Genomic DNA, 21,075 nt, shown 5'->3' with positions numbered 1-21,075 from the left:
GAGAAAGTTGATGAGCTGCATCATGGTACCAGTTAAGCCTGATTGGATTGGTTTGAATTTGTCAACCTGAAACCAATCCTAAAACCCTGAGTTTGTTCAGCAACCTTCATGGTACAGGCCTCTGGCGTTCCAAAATAGCAAAACAACATCACTAACTTACTAGTTGGTTGTTGGATGACTAGTAGATCATCATGACCCATACATACCTTGTAATGAGAGTGCGATCATAATTAGGGATGTACAGATCCAATACTGACATTTTTAAATCCGATACTGTGTGTAATGTTTTCAGCACTTAGAGATTGTGCAACATGTAAGCACTACACAGGAACAATATCTCAGATGTACACTCACCGAACACTTTATTAGGAGCACTATGGTCCACCTGACGTGGTCTTCTGCTGTTGTAGCCCGTCCACCTAAAGGTTTGATGTGTTGTGCATTCTGAGATGCTATTCTGCTCACTACAATTGTACAGAGGGGTTACCCGAGTTACCGTAGCCTTTCTGTCAGCTCAAACCAGTCTGGCCATTCTCTATTGACCTCTCTCATCAACAAGGCAATTCTGTCCGCAGAACTGCCGCTCACTGGATGTTTTTTGTTTTTGGCACCATTCTGAGTAAATTCTAGAGACTGTTGTGCATGAAAGTCCCAGGAGATCAGCAGTTACAGAAATACGCAAGCCAGCCCGTCTGGCACCAACAATCATGCCACGGTCCAAATCACTGAGATAACATTTTTTCCCCATTCTGATGGTTGATGTGAATAATAACTGAAGCTCCTGACCCGTATCTGCATGATTTTATGCATTGCACTGCTGCCACATGATTGGCTGATTAGATAATTGCATGAATTAGTAAGTGTACAGGTCTTCCTAATAAAGTGCTTAGTGAGTGTACATATTCTAAACTGATTAAGAACAAAACAACACTGGTATCGGCCGATACTGAGAGTTCAGGTATAGGAATCGGAAGAGAAAAAAATGGTATTGGTGCATCCCTACCCATAATACCTTAAAAATTCCTGCCTGCAGAGGCAGCTCACTAGGTGTTGGAACTCTGTGTGTGTACACTCACAGGTGAGGCAGACGAGCAGTGCTCGAAGGCTGAGATCAGTCACTCGTCTCCAGTTCTTTCTCACACGCTCACACAAAGGCGGAACCAGAATCTCTGCCGGCACGAAGAACTGCACAGCAAAACTCACAAAAACACCGAACGAGTACAAGACCTTCACCAGCTGATTAGACCTGCAACACCCACACACAAAATAAGAACACATTAATACAACAACAGAGCAATGATTCAATGAAGTCAGAAACCACAGAATGTGCAAGAACGTCAATGATGCAATCCACGATTTCAACATGTGATTTCAAAGGGACGTTTGAACAAAGCAGAGTGCATTATCTATCATTTTCTAACAACTATCAACCCACGCAGTGCTGCCATCAAATCATGATACAATACTGGTGTTAGGAATCGAGAACCAGATACATTTTTAAACAAATATTGGCACCAAAGGATTTTCAAGATGTTCGGTGAAATGCCTCAGTCACCATTCACTTTCATTGCATTTCTTTCCATATAATAAAAGTGAATGGTGACTGAGGCATTCTTCCTAACATTTCCTTTTGTTCTCCACTGAAAATAAAAGTCAAAGGAGTTTGGAACGACATGAGTAAATGACAGAATTTAAATTTTTCTGTGATGGATCCCTTTAAATAGCTCTGTGGTGTGACAAATGCATTTTTTAAAAGCAATCTCCTTTAACATGGTCACAAAAACCACATGCATTATTATAAACTAATTTGAGAATTGTTGTTTAAAGCTGTTTTAAAAACCACAATCACTGCTTGACATGTCTTCCAAAATGCTGAATCAGACATTGGCTCAGTTTTAAGTGGCAGATTGTTCTCGGCTCACAGGATGCTAATGAGATTTAGGAATAACTTAGCTACTGATAAAACTCTGATAAAACTTAGTTGGACATGCCAGCCTTTAATTAAAGTGAAGCTCAAAAAGCAGCTGGTTTTCATTTCTCATTCTGATCTGTGATCAATCACTCCAGATGTTTCTGACAGTGAACGCACAGAGGGACTGCAGAAGATGCATCAAAGACTTCAGCGAGGAGTTTAATATTAGTTCCCAAAATCTAACTCCACTATGGCAGAATGCTGCAATAACTGAATTGAATGGACTTAACACAGTCTGTTTTGATGGATGGGACTGTAAATTTTATTTTTGGACTTTTGGGGCTTTAGAGATAGTAGAGTGAAGGCTGAAATTCTTAAGGAGAGGGAGATGGGAAAGGGAACATGACGTGGGATGGATTCAGACTTATTTTTTCCACATGAGATCAACGGTTCGACATAGCCGTGGAGTCAGGGTTTGGCTGGTTAGTGTCAAAAAATTAGCACCTACTGGTAGATGTTGTCACTACACTATTATGTAATGCAAAAATCATGTTTCTCTATTGACAAACATAAACTACTGTATATGTTGAACATATGCAACATATACAGTAGTATAAATAAAAAAGAAAATTATAACTAGGACTGTCAATCAATTAAAATGTGTAATCAAATTGATTACGTGATGTGCCGATTAATTAATCGCAATTTATCACATATTAATATTTATGGAGAAAGGCTCCTAAATAAAGTTAATTTTGTATATAATAATTAAAATAACTATAAATATATAATAAATATTATAATTGAGATAATTAAAAAACATTACATCATAAACAGTGGCAGCAGACAAGTAAAGCATTTTTAAAAAGTCTTACGTACAAATATTGTTGGCTTTCATATCATTTAACATAATCCTATTTTTGCCCTACTTCCTTCTGCACTTTTTTAAATTGTTGGTCTATGTACTCATGCGTACGATGGATGCTTTTGGAGTAACTTTGTGTCAAGTCTCACAAGCTGTGTTTTTAGAATGCAGTGTAGTTCTACAACAACTAATTTATAAAATCAATAATTCTTGTTTATGAAAATAATTGACAACAAATGTAATTTTCGATTAATTGAAAATTCAAACTTAATTTTTCATGACTCAGGTTTTGTTTAAAATTTTGTGAGCATATAGAAACATGAATTAAAGGTGCTGTGAGAGTATCGAATCATGAATTAAATGTGCTGTAAGCGATTTTAGCGTTTGAAGCTTTCATGTGACTGAGCCGTTGAATTAACAAAGCCCCCTCATTCCAAAACCCCACCCCCTCCAAAGATAATTTTGAGACCAAAATCGAACAAAAGAGCAGCATTGTTTGTTCCTGTGGCTGTCAACAGTGGCACAATAGTGCCCTCAACTGACAAACATTATGAATCATAGCCTCAAATGATCCACTTCAAATACAACACTTTGAGAACAAGCAAAATGATTGACAGGTGAAATGCGTCAATGTCCACGATCCGCAGACACATTTTTGTTTGCTGTTTACAAAGTCTACAGCTGTCACAGAGACCGGTGAGATATCTCAGGACACTTATTTCATAAACATCTTTAAGGGAGTATGAACATTTTTTGCATACTTTTCCATGAAGAAAAAACAAAATTAATAAAAAATAAATAAAAAAAATAAACTGTAAATCGAACTCAAATCTTACGGCCTTTATCATTTCTTAAAATTTTTATTGTTGAATAAAACAGGAAATAAAATGTAGTTTATCCGATTAATCGAAGAAATATTCGAAGATTAATCGATTATCAAAATAACCATTAGTTGCAGCCATATTGCTGTCAAGTCAAAACGTAGTCTCGAGATTCCTGCATTCTGTCGTGCTCGGTCCAGCTGTCTTTGAGCACATAAGTGCATCTGTGGAAGGCTGTGCTGACTGCTCGTTGGTTTGACGAGGAGTGTTGCCTGTACAACTGAAGTGCTAAATGTCCGCTACTGTCACAAATTCATAAAAACATCAAGCTGGTACATTAAGTTTGTCCGATGGTAGGAATATTCCTCATTACCGAACGTTATAAAAAACAAAACAAAATGAACGCATTATATTTCATATAATAAATCACACTAAATTAACATGTTAAATTGACAGCCCTAACTATAACATAATAGATGTTTCACCAGTAACCATTTTTGGAGGCCTCTTAACAGTGTAAAATAAGCTTTTTCCCCCTGTCTGCTGCTTGATGCTACAGCAAGAAATTCTAATACTGAACAAATAGTGAAGAGCTAGAGAAAATCAATGTTGTCAATGATAGACTTTTTTTAATGTGTGTGTGGTCATAGTTACCAGGAGTTATGTGGAAGGTTAAGTGTGATGCTTCCCTTGATGTCATTACTGAAACGGAGGTAGCCCAGGGTCGCCAGGGTTACGTACAGTATGATGATGAAGCCCATGCCAATATTGAGAGCTTGAGGGAACCGTTTTGGCTCTTTCATTTGATTCTCTAAAGGAAGAACCTAGGAAGTAACACACACACACACATAACAAGAAAAAGAAAGTAAAGGTGATTCATTGGTAGGGAGTAAAGATCTGTTTCAAAAGCTAGGAGGCTGCCTGAATAAGCAGCATTTAAGACTTAATGGGAGCACCTCCTGATATTTCAAAGCAGAACAGAAAAAAAACAATTTCTCTATGGAAACCTTAGCGAATGTACAGCAGGTGTATCTGATGTCATTAAAACCAATAAGTGCAAATTAGATCAAAATCTCACCACTCCAATCCCCTCAAAGGCAAAGATGGCAGTTCCAAAGAAGAACGGAAACTTTCGCCATGTGGAGGCGTACGGCAGGTTTCTGGGATCACTGACATCCTACAGAGAAAGAGAAGAAAGAGAGATGATAAAAAAAAACAAAAACAAAAAAAACAGATGAAGTTTCGCCTCATGGGCTAAAATTTCACTCTCACTCTTCCTAATATATAAGCTGAAAGAGACATGCACACATTCAGCAAGGATGTATGTAAAGATCTAGTCTCAGTCTTAGATGGCATGTGTCCAAACCTCTCATAGTCTGTTCACTGACTGTCTGATTCATATTAGAGATAAACTGATATATCGGTTTCACAGATAATGACATTTATGACATGAAATGTAAGCTACTGAAATTGTTAAATTCGGAAATTATTCTATTAAGTGAGGAGAAAGAAAGTTGAGTGATACTAAGAACTAGGGGTATACAGTTATATATCGGTTTTTACCAATTAATCGGTTCAGATAGTTGCTTTGGATTCATATTAGGAGGTAAACCGATATATTGGTTTTACAGATTAAATCAAAACCGCTAGTTGCTTTTTGGAACTATTGGTTATCTGCAAAAATCTATGCCGATAGTTTTTTCATCATTTCAAAATAAGAGTCCCCAGTGTGTTTTGGGCTTTTTTTTTTTTTACACATATAAATTGCGCTTTATGCACCAAATCTTATTTTTTCTGGTTATTATTGGGATTTTGGTTGAACAATAAACTGCATCTGAAATTTTATTCATTTTGGACTCTTTATCTGTTCAAATCATATTAAGAAAATAATAAGAAAATTTTTTGACATTCTATCAATTCGATTTTAAAAAACTATCGGCTAATTAATCGGTTATCGGCATTTTCCACCAGCTTAGTTATCGGAATTGGAAATATCCACTATTGGTCCACCTCTAATTCATCTATCAATCCAATTGGATGGCTTTACGCAACTTCTGGGAGGTTTTGTTCATAGGGAAGACTTTTGAAGTACAAGTAGCTGAATTTGCCACAGTTTGTGAGATTCATAGCACTGAATCTTTGAAAAATATTTAAGAATTTAGTTTGAGGGACTTGATAGCAAGTTAACAAGATATCTTTGAGCACACTTCCAATTTATTTTCTGAGAAATGTCAGATTTCAGATTTACCCTCCCCTAAACATCACTTTAAAAAGTGAACTGTGGTTGGTCGTTTTTATGTCAGTCATACGACCTCTTTCATCTAAGTGGGCAGTTACTGGCCAGAATAAGATACAAAGTGGACTGAATTGCTGAAAAGTTTGGCTAGGCAAGACTAGCAAAGACCCAGGTAATGATGAAACGCACTTACGCTGAGTATGTATGTAAAGATCAGTACGAGGCTGACGGCCATGCAGAGGTTGGCTATGGCGGAGAGAGCGGCCATGTTCCGCAGATCTCTGATGAAGGTCAGGACGATGATGAAGGGAAGGAGGAAGACCATGTAGAGCCGCAGGTCCAGCCCCGTAGCCACGGTGAAAGTGGGTGAGTCTGGGGAGACAGCACCCTGTTTTGAGCTATTGGAGTATAACAGCACAGTCTCCGCAGAAGTGTTCGAATGAGTACCTTCTATCACCTAGACACACAATAACATGTGTTCAGTGCAGGATTCTTATTGGCTGTTGTTTTTAAACCAAAACGGAGCACGAGCCCTCTACCACTGTAAACTTACCTGCTTAATATTCTCTGCCAAGAATACAAAGTATACACTACAGAAGCCCAGCTGGGTCAAAACCAGGAAGAAATTCACCAAGTGCCTATGAAGTAAAAAATTAAATACATTAAAAAAAAAAATTAAAAAAAATTAAATAGAGACAAATAACATATCAATGCATCTTTTATATGTCTTCTATCACCCAAAATGTTTTTATTTTTTTCATGATAATGGCTGCTTAATACACAAATACTTACCAAATAAATTATTGGACATGAAATTTGAGCTATTGAAATTGTAAAATACTGAAATTATTTATTGGTTTTACCGATTAATCGGTGCAGATAGTTGCTTTTGGAACTATCGATTATCGGCAAAAATCAATACTGATAGTTGGTAATATTTTTTCAGCATTTCGTCACTTCAAAGTCCCCAGTTTGTTTCTCACTTGTTTTTACTTAAAATAGTTTTTACGTAAAACATATAAAATTTTGATTGAACAATAAATATATTCATTTTTGACATAGTAAGGACAGACCAAGACTGTCAATTTTAAAAGCTATTAAACGATTAACCAGTTATCTGCCTTTTCCTCCACCATAGTTATTGGTATCATCAAAATCCACTATCGGTTGACCTCTACTAAGGATGTCCACACTAATCCGTAACTTTGGAAAACAGTGATGTTACGAAAATGAAAACAAAGAATTAAGTTTTCGAAGTGCTCCGTTTTCAGTGGAGAAAAATGCAGTTCTAGTGTGGATGAGAGGCATAAACACGACAAAATAAATGTTTTTTCAAAAAATGTATCAGTATGGACATGGCCTAACACAGCAATATAGGAAATATGTTGCCTGGCTGGGGTCAATTATCTAGTTTAGCGGTCATTATACAAAAATATCTGACCGCACAATGCCACGATTGACCAATCAAAATCAAGTTTTCCAGAGAACCGTGTAATACCTTTTCTTAACCATTTTTAAGGTCCAATAAGACCTTATAATATGCCATCTAAACGTTAGTTACCACTATTATCAGGGCTTTATTTTTCAGTATGCTGGTCACTATTCTCAAACGCAGGTGAAAATGAAGCAAACATTTCCTGGTAAGAAAGAAGTGTTTGCAGGATTCAGGGCGTGATATCTCTTGGTGTGGGGGATTCATCAGATGCACATACCACTGCAGGCGCTATCCTGTCTTAACAGCACCCTACTGAATATATTCATTCAAGCACACACATTTGCCCTCTTGCAATCTCTCTTTCACACACACACACACACACACATATATATGAACACACATTCTCTCTTATGAAGGTTGGGTGGGGTGTCATGCCAATGGACTGCATGATGGCATAGCTCACCTTCCAAACTGAGCACCTCTCCTCAGGCACTGGGAGGAACTCATCTCCATGGCAACAGCGACCGTGTCACTATAACCAAGGGGGGACCGCTTCAAACTGGGAGTAAACATGAGAGAGAGAAACAGGAAAACAGTTCGGATAAACAAAGTGGTCAAGAATGTTTTTTTTTTGCAATTCCTGAGAGAAAGAGAGTCAAAACTCTCAGATAAATAAAAATAAAAGAGGACATAAGGGGCGTATTTCGCGATACTTCGAGGACAAATCTGTCCCCAGAAGTTTGCCAAGTACCTTGCGAAAGCAAAAACAGTGCAAGTTCTCACATGAACATGTGAATAAGCTTCTCTCATGCACTCATTGAATGTGTAAAGGTGAGCTATGGCAAGATTATCACTTTAAAATAACTTAAATTTCAGTTTGTTTCTCACCAAAATTATCGGATGCATTTAGAAGATTTGGAATATGACACATCACTACTTTTCACACACTACTTTCTTTCATGACACTTTTGGGCCTTTAAGATTTAAAGTGAATCGATATCCACTGCCGTTGTATGGAAATCAGAGATCACAACATTCTTTAAATATTGCCTTTTTATATTCCGCAAAAAAAAAAACAAAAAAAAAACATATGGGTTAACCAACATGAGGGTTTTCATTTTTATGTGAAATATCCCTTTTATTGTCATGAAACGGTGCTAAAAATAGACTTCATTTTCACACAAAATAGAATTTGTTATTTCTTTTCTTATTGTGGGGCGTCATGTGACCTGTGCATGATTTCGTAAGCTTCAAACAGCAATTATAAATGCCTTTATGTAAAAAAAAAATTGAAGTCAGTGATATGTCCCCATTTAGATTTACCTAAAGTGTCAACAGCATAGTGACAAACATGAGGTTGACAACTCTTCACTCAAGCACTGCCACACTTGGTACGTGGTAAAAACAGTGTGCCCACATCTGACTGAAACAGAAGTCTCCCGCTTCCTGTAGTCAGACCCGAGGGAGTGTACTTTGATCGCGTTTGAAAAGGAAATTCATGCAAGCAGCAGCTTCTTTTTTTGTTTATAAAAGTGAGAACACGCAGACAGATTTTCAGACTGGAGAAAAGTCCAAACACTAGAAACTGTTCAGTCAGAATGCAGTATGTGCATGATTCACATTTTTACATTGATGAAAAAAAATAAAAAATAAATAATCTGCAAAAAATTGGCATGAAGCAGTAAAAAGTAACAATAGTAGTGACACTTCTAATTTAAAGAATTAACTTTTCAGTAGCATAACAGTAGCTCAGCTGTTTTCAAATTAGTGGAGCTTTTCCACTTACAAGCTGTTCCAGTAAGTAGCAGTGTAGTTTAACAAAATGCTGTTTTTTTTAAATCCCATAGTAATGTGCACTCAGCTTTCACCCAAGTTTGCTAAGGCAATCACAGTCGATTATATACATTTAAAAATAATACAGCTACATTTAGTAGTTTGTAAATTACAGCTAACTATAACTAGAGCCCTCAGGAAGACCTGCGCCCGTGATACCAGACCGACCTCTGCCTACTGCTGCTCACAGTGCAGAAAGGACTGGCTCTCCCGGACTGGATTGCACAGCCACAGAAGATGCTCCTCGAATCAGTCCAACAGGGGCACAAACCCATGATCCCTCGGGATCGAAGGATGCCTACAATACTTTTTCAAAAGAATAGCTTGTAGGTATGAAAATCGTAAGGAATTTCAAGATTTGCTTTCGGTTCCTCTTAATGATTCTGGTTCCTTAAGGATTCCATTGATGATTCTTTTTGTACTGGGGAGGAAGAAATTATTTGAACTATGAAATGCAATTCTTATTGCATTTACTGCTCTCAGCAGACACTAAACCAAATGATGAGAATTTCAGATTTCGACACAGCAGATATCCTGTATAATATATCAAATACACAGTAAAATTCTTTTAAAAGGCATATTTACATAGAATTTTTATAGAGGCGTATATGAAATCCAATCATTAATCCTAACTAAATTATTTGTTTGGGAATTAACCCCATGCCAGCTTCCGTGGCTATTTTCATGGCAAAAAACAAAAACAAGTTAAAATACAATAATAGGTCTAGTGATTAACCATATATAAAAAGTTTTAAATATCTATTTTCACTAAAATCTTGCATGAAAATCCCAGGAGATCAACATTTACAGAAATACTCAAACCAGCTCGTCTGGCACCAACAATCATGCCATGGCCAAAATCACTGAGATCACATTTTTTCCCGTTCTGATGGTTGATTTGAACATCAACTGAAGCTCCCGCATATGCATGACTTTATGCATTGCACTGCTGCCCCACGATTGGCTGATTAGATAATCGTATGAATAAGTAGGTGTACAGGTGTACCTAATAAAGTGCTCGGTGATTCATGGGAAAAAGAAAGTACACCCTCCTTGAATTCTATGGTTTTACATATCAGGACAAAATTAAAATCATCTGGTCCTTAGCAGGTCTTAAAATTAGGTAAATACAACCTCAGATGAACAACTAAACATGACATATTACACCATGTCATGATTTATTTAAAAAAATAAATAAAGCCAAAATGGAGAAGCCATGTGTGAAAAACTAAGTACACGTTATGATTCAATAACTTGTAGAATGACCTTTAGCAGCAATAACTTCAAGTAATCGTTTTCTGTATGACTTTATCAGTCTCTCACATCGTTGTGGAGGAATTTTGGCCCACTCTTCTTTACAACGTTGCTTCAGTTCATTGAGGTTTGTGGGCATTTGTTTATGCACAGCTCTCTTAAGGTCCCGCCACAGCATTTCATTCAGGTTGAGGTCTGGACTTTGACTGGGCCATTGCAACACCTTGATTCTTTTCTATTTCAGCCATTCTGTTGTAGATTTGCTGGTGTGCTTGGGATCATTGTCCTGTTGCATGACCCAATTTCGGCCAAGCTTTAGCTGTCAGATAGATGGAATCACATCTGACTCAAGAATACTTTGGTATACAGAGGAGTTCATAGTAGACTCAAAGACGCAAGGTGCCCAGGTCCTGTGGCTGCAAAACAAGTCCAAATCATCACCCCTCCACCACCGTGCTTGACAGTTGGTATGAGGATTTTGTGCTGATATGCCGTGTTTGGTTTTCGCCAGACGTGGCGCTGTGCATTATGGCCAAACATCTCCACTTTGGTCTCATCTGTCCAAAGGACATTGTTCCAGAAGTCTTGTGGTTTGTTCAGATGTAACTTTGCAAAACTAAGCAGTGCTGCCATGTTCTTTTTAGAGAGAAGAGGCTTTCTCCTGGCAACCCTTCCAAACAAACCATACTTGTTAAGTCTTTTTCTAATTGTACTGTCATGAACTTTAACATTTAACATGCTAACTGAGGCCTGTAGAGTCTGTGATGTAACTCTTGGGGTTTTTTGCAATTTCTCTGGGCATTGCACGGTCTGACCTTGGGGTGAATTTGCTGGGATGTCCACTCCTGGAAAGATTGGCCACTGTCTTGAATGTTTTCCACTTGTGAATAATCTTTCTCACTGTAGAATGATGGACTTTAAATTGTTTGGAAATGGCCTTATAACCTTTCCCAGACTGATGAGCAGCAACAATTGCTTCTCTAAGATCATTGCTGATGTCTTTCCTCCTTGGCATTGTGTTAACACACACCTGAATGCTCCAGACCAGCAAACTGCTAAAACTTCAGCTTTTATAGAGGTGGTCACACTTGCTGATGATCAATTAATCAGGGGCATTTGATTAGCAGCACCTGGCTACTACGTAGCCTCTTAATTCCTATGGAAGCAGTAAGGGTATACTTAGTTTTTCACACATGGATTCTCCATTTTGGCTTTATTTTTGTTAAATAAATCATGACACGGTGTAATATGTCATGTGTTGTTCATCTGAGGTTGTATTTACCTAATTTTAAAACCTGCTAAGGACCAGATGATTTTTATAATGTCCTGATACGTAAAACTATAGAATAAGGAGGGTGTACTTTCTTTTTCCCATGACTGTATGTGCGTTAACCAAGAGGAAATATATGATGTGCTATTTCAAATTCGAGGAAGAAATCATAAAATGTAAAATTATAATTGAAAAGACAATTAAGTAAATGCACACCTAATAAATGTAGAAATTCTTGCATAAATATATGAAGGAAGCATCTATAAAACAACTCAAAATGCAAACTTATTGAAACATTGGCCAATAAATAAACTTTTGTACTGATTTTTTTTTCACTGCTGGGTGATATGCAAGAAATATGTTCACAATATTTTAATGAAAAAATATTGCGATATCCGATTACATTGTCAACCCCTCTACCTCTCATTTGCCATAATACAAATATCCGTCTATAACAACAGGTGGAAAACTAGGCTACTTATACAAATTAAGATCTAAAGAAAGTATAAATGTAAACACAATAATAATGATAATTTAAATGAACACTGGCTGCCAAAAGTCTGGAATAATGTCCAGATTTTGCTCTTATGGAAAGAAATTGGTACTTTTATTCACCAAAGTGGCATTCAACTGATCACAATGTATATTCAGGACATTAATAACGTGAAACATTACTATTACAATTTGAAAAAAATGGAACGGGCACAGGTCTTAAACTCTTCAAAGGGTTCTCATCAAAAAATCCTCCACGTGCAGCAATGACAGCTTTGCAGATCCTTGACATTCTAGCTGTCAGTTTGTCCAGATACTCAGGTGACATTTCACCCCACACTTCCTGTAGCACTTGCCATAGATGTGACTGTTTTGTTGGGCACTTCTCATGCACCTTACAGTCTAGTTGATCCCACAAAAGCTCAATGGGGTTAAGATCCATAACACTCTTTCCAATTATCTGTTGTCCAATGTCTGTATTTTTTTTGCCCACTCGAACCTTTTCTTTGTTTTTCTGTTTCAAAAGTGGCTTTTTCTTTGCAATTCTTCCCATAAGGCCTGCACCCCTGAGTCTTCTCTTTACTGTTGTACATGAAACTGGTGTTGAGCGGGTAGAATTCAATGAAGCTGTCAGCTGAGGACATGTGAGGCGTCTATTTCTCAAACTAGAGACTCTGATGTACTTATCCTCTTGTTTAGTTGTACATCTGGCCTTCCACATCTCTTTCTGTCCTTGTTAGAGCCAGTTGTCCTTTGTCTTTGAAGACTGTAGTGTACACCTTTGTATGAAATCTTCAGTTTTTGACAATTTCAAGCATTGTATAGCCTTCATTCCTCAAAACAATGATTGACTGATGAGTTTCTAGAGAAAGCTGTTTCTTTTTTGCCATTTTTGACCTAATATTGACCTTAAGACATGCCAGTCTATTGCATACTGTGGCAACTCAAAAACAAACACAAAGACAATGTTAAGCTTCATTTAATGAACCAAATAGCTTAAACTGTGTTTGATATAATGGCAAGTGATTTTCAAGTACCAAATTTGCAATTTAGCATGATTACTCAAGGATAAGGTGTTGGAGTGATGGCTGCTGGAAATGGGGCCTGTCTAGATTTGATCAAAAAGGACTTTTTACAAATAGTGATGGTGCTGTTTTTTACATCAGTAATGTTCTGACTACACTTTGTGATCAGTTGAATGCCACTTTGGTGAATTAAACTACAAATTTCCTTCCGAAACAGCAAAATCTGTACATTATTCCAAACTTTTGGCCGCCAGTGTAAATCAATTTTACGTTCAAGGTGTTTTTGTATTATTTTATAATTTATGAACCTGCAGAGCTGCGTTCACAAAGCATATTAAGCTCGAACTGTTCTGTGGAAACAAAGCAAACTTAACTCAGAGCACCTCCTGAGAATGTCTTAGGTCATTTGCAGCATTCTCATAGATGACACTATTCTTGCAAACTGTTTTAAGACGACTGAAATAGAGAAGATAGAGAGGGAATTCTTTACATGCACATGGTCCACGAGACACACTCGCACTGCACGCCTCTGAACAAACAGTGCATCAGACGTGCGTCGACGGCTTTTCTGTCATCTGTTCTTAAGAATATTATCGAGTGTGTTTCTTTAAGCACGTGTCTTTGTGTCTAACAGCACTTCTTTTCATTTATCACTTAAAACAATCTTGCAGGTCGCCCGCAACAGTGGCAGGAAGGTGAGCAAAATGACATGCCACTGCACATGAAATCTGGCAGGTCGCGACTCGCGGGTGCTAATTTACACCCTGGATTACTATTTAATATATATATGAGAACTTCCCAGCTACATGGTTTTGTCACTTTCCGATATTGTTGATCATCATCTGTCAATGAGCGTCAATATCGGCATTATGATTTGTCAGAAATCGTCGGTATCCGATTACATCGTCCTATTGCCCAGCCCTGTTTGCATTGCATTTGCAGTCCTGTGAAAACAGGGGGTGGGTTGGGGTTAGCACCCCCATTTCCTGCATCCCTGGGGGCAGCGCTGATGCTGAATTACGCTGCAGGAAACACTGTAAGAGTATTTTAGTACAATGTTTCAACCACATTGGTGGAAATTCACATGTTCGAGAACTGTTAGTGTCAAACGTCACAAAAACCAAATGGTTCTGGTATTTTCCGGAATATGAAACCACTTCTGAACAAGAACCGGTTCTCAGTTCCCAACCATAGATGCATGACTGTAGTTTATGAGAAGCTTGAAGCTTGGCAAGTTACAGTTTCAAAGTAGCTTCCCCAATACTGGTCTGAAGTTGGTTCTTTCTACAATGACACATTCAATTCAAGCCTCTCTTGCTTATTGGAGTCCCCGAACAAAATCCAATTTCAAAGCGACACACCAGGAATGCCCCTTCCATCTGGGAATACTTCAAATGCCACATGTGGTGATAGGAATCCTTTTATTCAAGAATGCCACATCCAAAGCCTCTCTCACCGTCTGCACATTTGAATTGCTGCATATGATGTGAGCTGAGTGTGAAGTCACAGCCTTTGGGTCTTCATCACCACCAGAATCAAACATCCATTCAGAATTCCAGAGGGTAAACTTCTCCTGTGCGTTACCTGGGGGCCACAGTCACCTGGAACTCATTTTTGGTGACCTGAGCTTTGACTGACACGTCCTCCAAAGGCTTAAAGGGGTAGTGCACCCAAAATGTTGTTCCAAACTAGTAGACTTTCTTCCGTGGAACAAAAAAGGAGATGGTACGCACCATAGTAGCCTCAGTCTCCATTCACCAGCCGATGTGAAAAATGTTTTTATTATGTCAACCTACATTTTATTGCAGTAGTGAAACTAGAAATGCAGTTTTAACACTATGGAACACTACATTTTGACGGTTGCTTGGTGTCTACACTCACTTTTCACAATGCAAATAATAAAATGTGTTCTGTAGGTGACCCACACCTTTAAATACCATGCCAGGGCCAATTGTTTGTTCAGAAAATAAGCCTGAAATGTGATTGGCTGTTGGAACTGAAGTGGGCTGTGATTGGTGGAACCTTACCGCTCACTGAGCTGATGGCTGCAGTTGACCAGGATGTGCATGCAATGAACACACACCAAACCCATCAGTACCAAACTAACCGGACCAAGCTTGAGAAAAAAAAGGGAGAGAGAGAGAAATAATGTCAAATCCATGTTTTAGGCATACAGAAAAAATATATTAGCTTTATTATCTTTTTCAATTTGTGAACAGTGCATATTTCAATGTACAAGGGTGTTGATATCTGTCTGCAGTGAACAAAGTTTCTTCCAGAACAACAGTCTTATCTCTCTCTCTCTCAATGTGAACTTTGCTTACATACGATGGCTTTATGGCAGCAATAAATTAATACAATTGAAGCCTGTGGACAGACATCTTCATAAACTAAATAACAATTAGCCTTTTAGCAAACAATGCTGCCAATATAAACCAGCTGAGCAAATATTTAATTTGCAAACCAGTCTGATCTGTATTTGAACTCACTTTTTAACCTCTTCACCCATTAAAACAGTTAGTATGCTGTGTTTAGAATGAGGGTGGAACAACAAATTCACCTATGTAAAACAGATGACTAAAAACTCTGGATGAGACGCATTCAAAGTCATTGTAAAATGCACTGTATAGCACATCGCATGCGACAAGTTGCTACATTGCTTGGCAACTGTAAACAGCTTGCAGGTAGGCTAATGAACTAGACTATATTACGTAGTGGAACATATAATAATAATAAATGTATCTATTAATTGAACATTGGTGTTTTCTATTGCAGTTGCCATTCTTTTATAAATTCAATAAGCCACTTAAGGTGTGTTATAGTGATTAAAAGAATGTTCCAGGTTTAAAACAAGTTAAAGGGATAGTTCACCAAAAAAAAAAATGAAAATTCTCTCATCATTTACTCACCCTCATGAAATCCCAGGTGTGTATGACTTACTTTCTTCACCAGAACACATTTGAAGAAAAATAGAAAAATCTCTTAGCTCAGTAGGTCCTTAAAATACAAGTGAATGGAGATTTCTATTTTGAAGCTCCAAAAATCACAGACAATCAGCATAAACATCACCGATATGACTCAAGTGGTTAAATGAATGTCTTCTAAAGCGACACGATCACTTTTGACACATAAAAAGATCAGTATTTAAGTACTTTTTAACTATAATCTAACGCTTCCGGTAAGCTTCACGAGAGGGTGGAGTCCAAACAGTCTCTCGTGTGATGTATTCGCGTTGCCATGATACCGACGTAATCTCATGTTCTTCACTTGGTTGAGACATCTAGGATAAGCACACAAATGCACCATTGTGAGTAAAAAAAAAACAGATACAGATCTAAATCAAAACCAATGAAGCTTCTGTGCAGCGTTCCTCCTTCTCACTTGTAAACAGCGCTGCTCTTCCAGCTGTGACGCACGTGCGTCAGTTCTCACGTGTTTCAAATGTCAATGCGATTACGTCACAGCGGGTACCGCTTCTGACCGGAAGCATGATTTAGAGTTAAAAAAAAGTACTTAAATATTTATCTTTTTCACGCCAAAAGTGATCGTGTTGCTTTAGAAGACATTCATTTAACAGCTGGATCGTGTGGATTATGTTTACGCTGACTGTCTGTGATTTTTGGAGCTTCAAAAGAGAAATCTCCATTCACTTGTATTTTAAGGACCTACAGGGCTACGATATTTTTCTATGTTTCTTCAAAAGTGTTCTGGAGAAGAATGAAAGTCATACACACCTGGGATACCATGAGGGTGAGTAAATTATGAGAAACTTTTCATTTTTGAGTGAACTATCCCTTTAAACTCGATTAACAGCATTTGTGGCATACTGTTCATTACCACAAAACAGAATTTCAACTCATCCCTTGTTTACTTAAAAACTCCCTCTTACCCGTGGTAAAATCACTGTAAAGCAAGGCTCCTAAGGTTTATTGCTTTATTAAAAGATCTATGTCCAGAAGGTGTTTACTGTCTAACTTTTTAGGCCCGTGAGCTCAGAAATACGTGCTGGACCTCAAAGTGGGTGTTCTGATTCAGTTTTGCATTTGAAACTCATCTAGAATACGTTCTGTCGCTTTCGTAACCCAGCGTATAAAAAGTCGATATGTTACACACCACTATCCCAGCATTCTTCACTGCTAGAGGAAGCCCGAGCAACCCAGTGCCGATATTCCCCTTTAAGAGATGCAGAAGAGTCTGAGTAAACCTGAAGAACAAAAGAGAATGAAGAGAGACATGATATGTTGAGAAAGAGGCAATGCAAGTGTTTTTGTGTATATAAATGGGCCTGTTTACATCTGGTCTTACCATCTGTCTCAGGTGATGGATTTTGAGTGGGTCATTTAACATAACATAACACAACATAAAATCACTCACCTTGTCAGTATTTTACTACATGTTAATAAACCGAGAAGGCCCTATTGTTGTTTGAGAAGCATCAGGACACAATAACATTTACACTGTAAATTCATGTTTTTAACTACCTTCAAATGTGGCTTAAAAGATTAGATCAGACCACAATTTTTTGGTCCATGTTTACAAAATGTTTTGAACCTGCACTGTCCACTTATGATCAGGTTACCCGAAACAAATATGTAAACCAGGATCCTTTTGTGACATTCTATAAGACAGTACAGTAAAGAGGAGGAAGGTAATTATCTCAGAGAGAAGATGAATGGAACGTGATGCACTGTAATCTTAAACCCCAATCACCCACTTGAGCACTATGGCTCAAACGTGTCTACCACTGCATCACGGCTCAGACATAATAATAATTTCTGTCTCATCTGACAGATGATACTCACGTGATGCCTTGCGGCAGTTGCTCCGAATCTTCATCCATATCCTCCTCCTCATCTCCTGCCTCCTCCATAAGAGGAGTCATCACCTCCATATCTGCTCCATGCCATATTTAAAACAAAACCACTGGTTTATCAAATGTATGGTTTATCATATGTATGTGTAGTAAGAGCTAACTAGTGACCTGATTAAAATGGATGTAATTCAAGTATTGCACAAGAAAAACAGGTCTACAAAAGGTTGAAGCTTTATTCATTTCATAAAGAGAGAGAGAGAGAGAGAGAGAGAGAGAGAGAGAGAGAGAGAGAGTGTCTGGGTCAGAAAAGTTTGACAACCCTTTCTCTGTGTGTCCCCAAGGGCAAAGCAGCCACAGGGGACGCAGGGGACACGTACCCCGCACTCTTTAAAAAGGCGATTTTTGTCCCCCTCGCTTTTCCAAGCTAAACCCATACCGAGTCCAAATGGTGGATTTGTATACAGTATTCTTTGATTTAATATTTAGTCCTTTCAGATGGAAAACATTTATACATATAAATGATGTGATCCAAAGTGCATTTGAACAGCAGTGAAACACTTTCTTATGATGTGTTACATTCATACGAGCAGACAGAGAAGTAAGTTTGAAGTAAGTTTGGAGCAGAAGAAATAGAAATAAACCTTGTGTAAATTGTCAGCTTTACGCTAAGCTAAAATACTATTTCTAGCCATTTTACATGCACACGTTACCAGGCACGATCAAATTTTTATATCAAGAAAATTCACGTTGGATCATAATTTCTTTTTTTTTTTTTCTAGTAAGACCTTTGATATTAGGGCAAAAATCATATTCTTGATACATTTTGTATTGTTTTCCTGTAAAAATATCTAAGGGGCAGTTTACATGACAACATTTTCAACTAAAATGGAAAACTTTTTATGCGTTTTGGCTGTTTGTTTACACGACAACGGCGTTTTGGGGCCTGAAAACGCAAACTTTTGAAAACGGGTTTCAAAGTGCAAGTTTTTGAAAACGATGCCGTTATCGTCTCCGTGTAAACATACAAAAAGGCAAATTTGTGTAAACAATGATGACATGCGCACGCGTATTACGTGTTATATAAAGAATGATGGATTGATAGGCATCAATTTGAGATGTATAATTATCAGTATGAATACTGGTGTCTGTGCAAATAACAATAATCAACTATTTATTCATTTGGAGTGTTTTGTATGGAGTGTGAACATTGTACAGTAAGCAGAACCTGCAATTTGAAAATCTTGAAATTAATGTATGGCTTCAGATGGGAAAACATTTAAAATACAAATACATTTATTTATTTACTTAATTTTATTTGATGTAGCTTTACCCTGCAATTCGTTCACCCACCGCCTATGTATATAGCCTATAGACAGACATGTGATGCCATGTACAGTATTCAATGATATGCTTGGAATATGAAAACGTGAGGCAGTGAAAACGCATGTCAGATCCAGTGTACACAAGACCTCTCTCTCCGTCAGAAGATATCCATATATCAGAGTTCTGTCTGATATCCAAATCCAGTCAACATCAACAGCTTATGTTAACTTACTCTCCTACCAGCCCAAGAGTCAGCAGGGGGAATACAGAAGAAGGCAGGAGACAAAGTGATGGTAAAAATGAGCAGTTCATTGAATAATCTTGAGAGTTCAGTCTATAGGCATGCGTGCCAGTACTTCAAAGCGCATGACATTCAAAACTACAATGGCGGACTACAGGACTGTGTTTGTGCTGCTCAAGGTTTTGAGTTTATTGACGCTTCTCCAGCAAAGTAATTGTAGTAATAAAGCAACCTCATCGTCCGTCCAGAAAAAATTGCTCGATGCTTTCGCCATCTTCATTGTTGTTATTCAACTCTCTGTGGAAGAATGCTTATGTGCGCAGGCGCGTAGTGTTTCTTTACAAAGTGACATCGGCAACTACTGGCCTGGCATGCATAATACAGCGTTTTTAGTCGTTTTTGTGGATCCATGTGAACAGGGATCATTTTGACAACGTTATCGTCTGTACGCGAAACTTTTCAAAAATGCAAAGGAAAAACCATTCCGTTTTAAGTACATCGTTGTCATGCAAACGTACCCTAAAAATCCTTAAAACAAAATCAGTTTGATTTATCTTGTTTTAGAAACAACACTGCATAAGATATTTAGTTTTTTCAGAGAATGTAGTTTTAACATGTGTATTTTGTCTTACTGTACTGGCAGAGCTTTTATAGTCAAAACAAGTGAAAAAATCTACCAGTGCTGAAGAAGTAATCCAAAGTATTTAGAATAGGTTACTGACCTTGAGTAATCTAACGGAATACGTTACAAATGACATTTTACAGCATGTATACTTTAAACTGTAGTGGAATATATTTCAAAAGTAACCCTCCCAACCCTGAATATATTAATACTGCAATGCAAGTGTTGGGTCTGTGCTAGCCACCTACTGACAGATGTGTCCCCCCACTTTTAAAATGACTGCTACGCCCCTGTGTGTGTCTCTCTCATCCTGACGTGCAACAAACATCATTACCTAGTTGTTCTGCTGATGCCATCTGCTGCTCATCTGAAAGATGTTTACATCCATACACACAGAAGCTGGTTACCGTATGTCACGGGCGTGTGGCGCGCGCTGTGATGAGTTGGCACGCGGAGTTTAAGCTGTGGAAAGCACGCGCAACCACAGACATTCATAAGCTCAAAACTCAAGATAGACAACAAACTCACTAATGTAACCTAATACAATTAACGCATATTTGTTCTTATAATAAAAAAAAAGATAAATGTCAATCTACACGAATGCATTATATAGTATATATAGTATAAGCAGTGTACAGCGTCCATCACTGCGGATGTGTTTTACCGAGGGAGCGCAGAAATCACAGCCGCTCCTCGGTGTCTCTCTCCAGCTTCGTGTGCGACCATCACCGGCCGTGTGCTGAAGCCGATATCCGCACCGTACAACCTGAGAGATGAGATGACTCAACCCTATAATGATGACATGCCATCGGAAATGAGCGAACCGTCAATGGAAGTGAGCCCGGGTCTAGATTTGTACTGAACCAGAGCAGATAAGGCACACTCGCCGAGACGCCGACAAGATATGCGACGAACGTCACCGCCTTCATGACG

At 38.1% G+C, this 21,075-nt stretch overlaps 1 protein-coding gene across 3 annotated transcripts in view; it reads right to left on the bottom strand.

Annotated features, from left to right (window-relative positions):
- LOC127430165 (proton-coupled amino acid transporter 4-like) overlaps nucleotides 1-21,075 on the bottom strand; it is a 37,539-nt gene extending 16,464 nt beyond the window's left edge. Inside the window, exons 1-11 of one of the 3 annotated variants that reach the window (XM_051679704.1) lie at nucleotides 20,807-21,075; nucleotides 20,477-20,604; nucleotides 17,946-18,036; nucleotides 17,257-17,347; nucleotides 15,171-15,259; nucleotides 7,733-7,828; nucleotides 6,388-6,472; nucleotides 6,028-6,291; nucleotides 4,677-4,775; nucleotides 4,253-4,422; nucleotides 1,077-1,246 (exon numbers count right to left, since the gene is read on the bottom strand). In XM_051679704.1, coding sequence (XP_051535664.1) covers nucleotides 1,077-1,246; nucleotides 4,253-4,422; nucleotides 4,677-4,775; nucleotides 6,028-6,291; nucleotides 6,388-6,472; nucleotides 7,733-7,828; nucleotides 15,171-15,259; nucleotides 17,257-17,347; nucleotides 17,946-18,036; nucleotides 20,477-20,498 — 1,177 coding nt within the window. In that variant the 5' untranslated portion in view covers nucleotides 20,499-20,604; nucleotides 20,807-21,075. Of the gene's footprint in view, nucleotides 1-1,076; nucleotides 1,247-4,252; nucleotides 4,423-4,676; nucleotides 4,776-6,027; nucleotides 6,292-6,387; nucleotides 6,473-7,732; nucleotides 7,829-15,170; nucleotides 15,260-17,256; nucleotides 18,037-20,476; nucleotides 20,605-20,806 lie in introns of those variants that run through there. The other 2 variants (XM_051679703.1, XM_051679705.1) reach the window with 2 other exon arrangements.

The sequence above is a fragment of the Myxocyprinus asiaticus genome, chromosome 39 (genome assembly GCF_019703515.2).
Source record: "Myxocyprinus asiaticus isolate MX2 ecotype Aquarium Trade chromosome 39, UBuf_Myxa_2, whole genome shotgun sequence".
NCBI lineage: Eukaryota > Metazoa > Chordata > Actinopteri > Cypriniformes > Catostomidae > Myxocyprinus > Myxocyprinus asiaticus.
The sequence above is the reverse complement of the archived record's forward strand: the minus strand, read 5'-3'. Positions and strand labels throughout refer to the sequence as shown.